Raw genomic sequence first — 6,605 nt, 5'->3', positions numbered from 1 at the left:
TTTTTTTTTTTTTATATTTCCACTGTCTTTATTTATCACATATGGCAGGTTTCAGGGATACCAAACAAGGCATTGGTTGGTTTGTAGCAGAACTGTTGTCACGTGAAAAGTTTTGTGGCAAAACTGCTGTCACCTACTTCATTGGGTTTCTTCCCAGGGATTAAATCCTAAATCATAATCCTTTAATAAAAAATGTGCTCTACTGATAAAAGTATCTTCTTAAAGAAGCACAGCTCCAGCAATAAGCTGCCTATCTTCAGACAGGAAATGCTGAGCCATCCCAGGTCCTCTTGACTCCTGGTTCCAATAAATCCATCATGGTGGTTTAATTCTTGAGTATCTTTGTTGAGATTCTTTTTGGTAGTTCTATCTTTTCTTGAAAGGGGTGTATTGAAGTCTCCAAGTACTATAGTAGTGTTATCTATCTCCTTTTTCAACTTTGTTAATGTGTGTGTTATTTATTTTGCAGGTCTTTCATTTGGTGCATAGCTATTCAATATTGTTGTATCTTCTTGTTCTTTTGACCCTTTGAGCATTATGTAGTGACCTTCTTTGTCCTTTGTGATGGTTTTTGCCTTGAAATTTATTTTATCATAGATTAGTATCGCTACTCCTGCTTTTTTTGGTTGCCATTTGCTTGGTATATTTTGTCCTACTCTTTAATTTTTAGTCTTTATCTTCATTTTTCAGATGTGTCTCTTGTAGGCAACATATTGATGGATTTTGTTTTTTTATCCAATCTGCTACTTTTTTTCTCTTCAGTGGTGCATTTAAACCATTCACGTTCAGTGTAATTATTGAGAGGTAGGGTTTTATTGCTGTCATTTTGTTCAATCCTTTTTGGTGTTGTTGCTAGTTACTTTGGTCCATCCTGGTTTCTGTGGCATCTCTGTATGAAGAACGTCTCTCAGTGTTTCCTGTAAGGCTGGTCTTGTTTTTATGAACTCCTTTAGGTTCTGTATTTCTGGGAATATTTTGGTCTCTCCTTCATACCTGATGGACAGTTTTGCTGGGTACAGTATTCTTGGTTAAAAGTTGTGTTCTTGAGTGTTTGATATATTCCATTCCAGTGTCTTCTTGCTCACATGGTTTCTGCTGAGAAATCAGCATTTAATCTTATCTGTTCTCCCTTATAGGTTACTCTTTGTTTCTCTCTCGTTGCTTTTAATATTTTCTCCTTATCTTTGGTTCTAGCAAATTTGACAATGAAAGGCTTTGTTTTTTTTTTTAGGGTCTATTCTATATGGTGTTCTCTCAGCTTCTTGAATATATATTCTGTCATTCTTCATTATGCCTGGAAAGTTTTCCACTAGTAATTCTTCCACAACTTTTTCAGTGCCTTTATTTGCTTCTTCCCATTCTGGGATTCCAATGATGTGAATGTTATTTCTTTGAATGGTATCCCACATTATTCTAAGTTTTCTTCTGTTTCGTTATTTTTTGCTTCTGCTTTTTTTTTTTTTTTCGGTCAGATCTGTGGTGACAATTCTATCTTCTATTTCACTAATTCTGTTTTCCATCTCTTCACCTCTATTCGTATGTCCCTCCATCATGTTGACAGCATCAGAAACCTTAGATTTTATATTTTGGATTATGATTTCTTGTTTTTTCCAGTGCCTTTAATGCTTCATTTGTTTTTTCTGCGTTGTTTTGGATTTTTTTTTAAGCTCCTCCTGATTTTTTACTGTAGTGTCCTGTAATTCTTCAAGTTTGTTTTTCATCCATTGAAAACATTCAGTCATCTTTTTTTTAAATTCTGCATCAGAAAGTTCCATCAGACTTTCTCGCTTCATGAAATCCATTGCTACTGTGTCATTTGGGGGGGGGAGATACCTTGTTTTGAGCTTGCATGGTGAGTGAGGTACCCTGCTTCTTTTGAGACATTGATGTGGAAGAGGTTTTGAAAGCAAAGGTGAAAGTTGATTCTTGGTTTGACATAACTACTTCTCTATCGAGATGTCCAGTACCTCCCTGTTGCTTGAGTTGGCAGGACCAATGTGGTAAGGCCAAACAGCAGTTTGTAGTCTAAAGAAACTAAATCTTCAATGTTGGACAACTTTTTCAGGTGAGGTTGATAAATGCTATAATTTGGCCAATGTGTTTTTGTTCTTTTGTGTGGTGTGTGGTGTTTTTTTTTTTTAAGTCTTGGCCCAAGGGCCACAAAATTAAAAGCTGGTGGGGTGCACAGACTTCTGGGGCGGGGGAACCGATGTGATACCTGAGGACAGGATGCGGGTCAAAGATCCAGAGCTCTCACCCAGTTCAAATCCACTCCCTCTCTCCACTGCGTCTGCGTGCAGCTTCTTTCCCTAGCTCCAGAATTCAAAACTGGCAGGGCATGCAGACATCTGGGGCGGGGGAACTGATGTGATACCTGAGGACAGGACGCGGGTCAAAGATCCAGGGCTGTGTCCCAGTTCAAATCCGCTCCCTCTCTCCCTCAGTGTGCTTTCTTAAAATCATACATGGTCATCTGCATTTCAGGTCTGAAATCTAGTCCAATAAGAAAAAAATATTACTTAGAGTATGGAATCAGTTTTTAAAAATGTATATGTAGATCTATCTATATATGATATTATTGTTGGATGCCATCGAGTCTGGAGTGTTATGAGATTAAATGTTAAAAGGCAGTAAACTGCTACTGGTTTATTTAAAATCCAATTGATGATATTGCTAATAAACTAGAAAGAACCATATCCAGTGTTTAAATGAGAGGGCTTCATAATTCAGAAAAGTTGCTATGGATTTATTTTCTAGAAACATAGTAATTTTTAAAATACTAGCAGAGTGTATTAAATTTCACTTTTAATTATTTAATAGGATTTTATATGTACTTATGTAAAATTTCCTCTATCATTTATTTTCTGAATGATTTGCCTATGTTTGGGAAGATTGGTATAAAATGTAGTTCTTATATGTTTGTGTATTTGTATGTAGTTTTTAAAATGAATGAGTTCAATAGATATCTAAAATTAACTCTTTTACATTTGCCTTTGAATGTGTACAATGTATACCTTTTAAGGAATTTCCAAATAGTGTTGATCTCACTGTCACTTAGGATACCCACTGAGTTTTTCAGACTGATGGGGCATGATTGATTTTATTGCTTTATATCACCAAGGCTGCATTTACATATTATGGGTAAATTACCTTTCTTTCACAAGGAGACAGAAGCAGCCTTTTGTTCCATGAACTGATCTGACCGCTGAGATCCTGCTGCCTTCTTTTCACTCAACTCTAGGAAGTGGGCTACCATTGGTTGGGGTGGACTTTCCTTCAATTCTGTCAGGATTATAGTTTTCCTTGCAAAATTCTCTGCATTTTAAACAAACTAGATGCAACAGCTATACTTTGTTGTTTAGCCTTTGCCTCTGGCAGGAAGTGAAATCATAGAAAGGTAGACTTTTATTGCCAAAAGAGACATTAGACTTTGGGTGCACACATCATGCCATTTTGTAGCTTACTTTCCCACAATCTAAGCTCATTAGGGAAAAAACTGGGACCTGTGGTGGATCTGCGCTCAGCTGTTCTGCTACAGCAACGCTTAGCTAGCATTCATGATCTCATCTAGCTGTTTTATGAGCAATGTGAAAATTACAAGTGAATGACTTCAAGTTAACACTATGTTGAATGGAAGAGTGACACTTGTTGGGTGTGTGAAAGGAGCAGTGGATGTCAGGGTATTTATCTTTAAGAATTGCAGCCTTAGTGGGCCCTTTTGTTCCATGAACCATAATGATGTGACAGCAGTTGGTAACTGGTTTCACCCTCTTGGAAAAGCTTTCAGAGAGTTTATGTCTCTACTTTAAGGAGAGCGTAGCTCCTGCCTTTTAAAGTAAATAAATTCGCCATAGTTCTATTGAATTTATTTTTAAAGGCATTTTCATGATTCAACTATATTTTCTCTTCAGGGACTGATTTGCTCAGTGGCATCATCCCTGAACTCTGTCATAAATATCCAGACTTAAATTTCATTATTGGAGGAGAGGGACCAAAGAGAATAATTTTGGAAGAAGTACGGGAGAGATACCAACTACATGAAAGGTACTGTATTGACTTGGGGGAGGAACATGTGACTGTCTATATTTCGTTTTGGCTTCATGCTTGCATTAGATGTGCTGTTTCTCCTAAGTGTAATTAACATAAAAATGTAATAAGGAGCAGTGTGTGTGTGTGTGTATGTGTATTAAAAAAAAGAAAAACAGGATTAAAGAATTTCCCGTTTTTCTTTTTTCTGTTAGTTCAACATTGTTTGCTGTTGGGCCAGTGATTGGAGATGCTGTGGAAAGAACAGAAAAATAATAGCTTTGATTGGAAAGTCTGAGGGTTTCCAAGCCCTCCTGCACTGTTTTCGATACTGTGCAGAAAACCAAACCCTGGACGCTGCCTGCTGCAGAGCCCTGCCTTTCTCTTCTTGTCAGCCAGGGTAGCTGTGAAGACGTGAAACATTCATTCAAAAGAGGCTTTTTCCTACTTAGAAATAACACTTTAACATTTAACCACACCCGCATATTAATATATTTCCATGAAAAAATAACTCATTTTGGTGAAAGTCGGTGTTTGTAGTCCTGTTTGCAGTTGTACAGAAGTTCTAAAAAGGTTATCTAGAAGTATTTTGAACCAAACAACTTTACAAGACTGTTCTGTGAAGGTCAGAGTATGGTGGCACTATTTTGTGAGACTGAAAACATTAGCATCTCAGTGTAATATAAATAGCTGACTTGACTTATAAATGTACTTCTTTTGTAGCATGGCATTTTACTCCCCTCTTTCTTTCCCTCTCATTTAAAAAATCAGGGTACGTCTCTTGGGAGCCTTAGAACACAAGGACGTTAGAAATGTTTTAGTTCAAGGACATATTTTTCTTAATACCTCCCTCACTGAAGCATTCTGCATGGCTATTGTGGAAGCAGCCAGCTGTGGCTTACAGGTAAAACAATTTGAAGGCTTCAATTGTTGGGCTATCTATATTTGTGTTTTTAAGAAATACTCATGCATTCAATATTTTTTTCAAGTTTGTTTTGTCTTTTTTTCCTGGGATATGAATTACAGCAGATGGTATGTTCTTTTTCAGGTCGTAAGTACCAGAGTTGGTGGAATCCCTGAGGTACTACCAGAAAATCTTATTATTTTATGTGAACCTTCAGTAAAATCTTTGTGTGAAGGATTAGAAAGAGCTATTTCTCAACTGAAGTCGGGAGCGTTGCCACCTCCAGAAAACATCCACAATGTAGTCAAGACTTTCTACACCTGGAGGAATGTTGCAGAGAGAACGGAAAAAGTATGTTGCACCTTAAGAAAAAGTTCTTTGAAGCTTTTGTCTGAACGCTTTCTGATGTCACATGTAGATACTTGCTTTTTCTTATGTAAAGGCTTACCATTTATGTTCTGTTGTTTAAGTTTATGAAATCCCTATCAAATGGAATTAATTTTATATTACATTTGTTGCATAATGAGCTAAGCAGGGCTTCACTCCGGCTCTTTCTGATTCAGTCATGGTCTGTAAAGCAAAAATCAGAATAGACCCAAATTTGTTAAATCTAGGTGTACTGGACCGATAGCCAGAATGTGAAAAATTGGGGTTGGTAATTCCTGCTAGGAATCGAATCTCCCTTTTAGATAACAAAGACAGCATGCACACTACATAGCAGCCAAGAATCTCTTGACCAGCAGAGATGGAAATAGCAGTGCCCAGCTTGAAGATGAGGCCAGCCTTGGCGCTCTGGCTTCTGGCCATAATACAATCTCCTGGTTAAGGGGCTCACTTTGCCTCTTCTGAGTCTCTCATTTTAGAGCTTCAATTTGGATCTGTAATTTTCCTGTCCTGGTTATTATTTAAAAAACTCCTATTTTACAAATATGGGTCTATTCTAATTTTGCTATATAGACACTGACCGAACCTGTTTAGGCTGAGTTAAAACCCCAGAGCTACGTTCTAGTCAAATCTTTGCAAGTAAAATCTAAAAATGGAAGCAGCAGTCTATTGTCACTAGGTATCCTTGAGCCGATTCTGACACCCCTTTGTGAAAGCAGGACTGCCCCTGAAAGGTTTTCTAGGCTGTAACCTTTGTGAGAGATCACCCGATCTTTCTCTCATAGAACCACTGGGCAGGTTTGAACTACTAACCGTTTGGATGGCAGCCAAGTGCTTAACCATCACATCACCAGTCTAAACCTCTCATTAAACTGGGCATGGCATGAAGAAATTGCATAACTTTTTCTAGAAGTTACAGAAGTTAGTGGCAACACTAGATTAAAACTTATTTCTTAATCACCCTTAAAACATTTTCTTGACCCTGCTTATAATGCTAATACATATAAGTCTATCAGAAAATTACATGATTTTGCTCAGCCTAGTTGTGGCAGCTTTAAAGCCTGAAAGTATTTAATTCAAGTCACTGAGCTATTCTAATTTTCTGCAGGAAAAGGATTTTTGCATCTTTGTGCTGATTGAGTACTTGAAAAGGTTGTTGTTGTTAAGTGGTGACTCATAGTGACCCTATGAAGGAGAGTCCTCGATGCTTGGGTGCCTTTCATCCTCTCTCCAGGTTCATAGGGTTTCCGGAGGCAAGCTATTATGGAAGTGGATGCCACTCCTCCTTCCA

General features: G+C 37.6%; 1 protein-coding gene across 1 annotated transcript in view; it reads left to right on the top strand.

The window, feature by feature from the left end:
* PIGA (phosphatidylinositol glycan anchor biosynthesis, class A) overlaps nucleotides 1-6,605 on the top strand; it is a 16,954-nt gene that overhangs the window by 5,167 nt on the left and 5,182 nt on the right. Inside the window, exons 2-4 of the mRNA XM_006892391.1 lie at nucleotides 3,912-4,044; nucleotides 4,798-4,930; nucleotides 5,075-5,281. Coding sequence (XP_006892453.1) covers nucleotides 3,912-4,044; nucleotides 4,798-4,930; nucleotides 5,075-5,281 — 473 coding nt within the window. The remainder of the gene's footprint in view (nucleotides 1-3,911; nucleotides 4,045-4,797; nucleotides 4,931-5,074; nucleotides 5,282-6,605) is intronic.

Source organism: Elephantulus edwardii, unplaced genomic scaffold (genome assembly GCF_000299155.1).
Source record: "Elephantulus edwardii isolate Elephantulus edwardi_28Jun2011 unplaced genomic scaffold, EleEdw1.0 scaffold00115, whole genome shotgun sequence".
NCBI lineage: Eukaryota > Metazoa > Chordata > Mammalia > Macroscelidea > Macroscelididae > Elephantulus > Elephantulus edwardii.
Note: the sequence above shows the minus strand (reverse complement) of the source record. Positions and strands in the feature narration are given on the sequence as shown.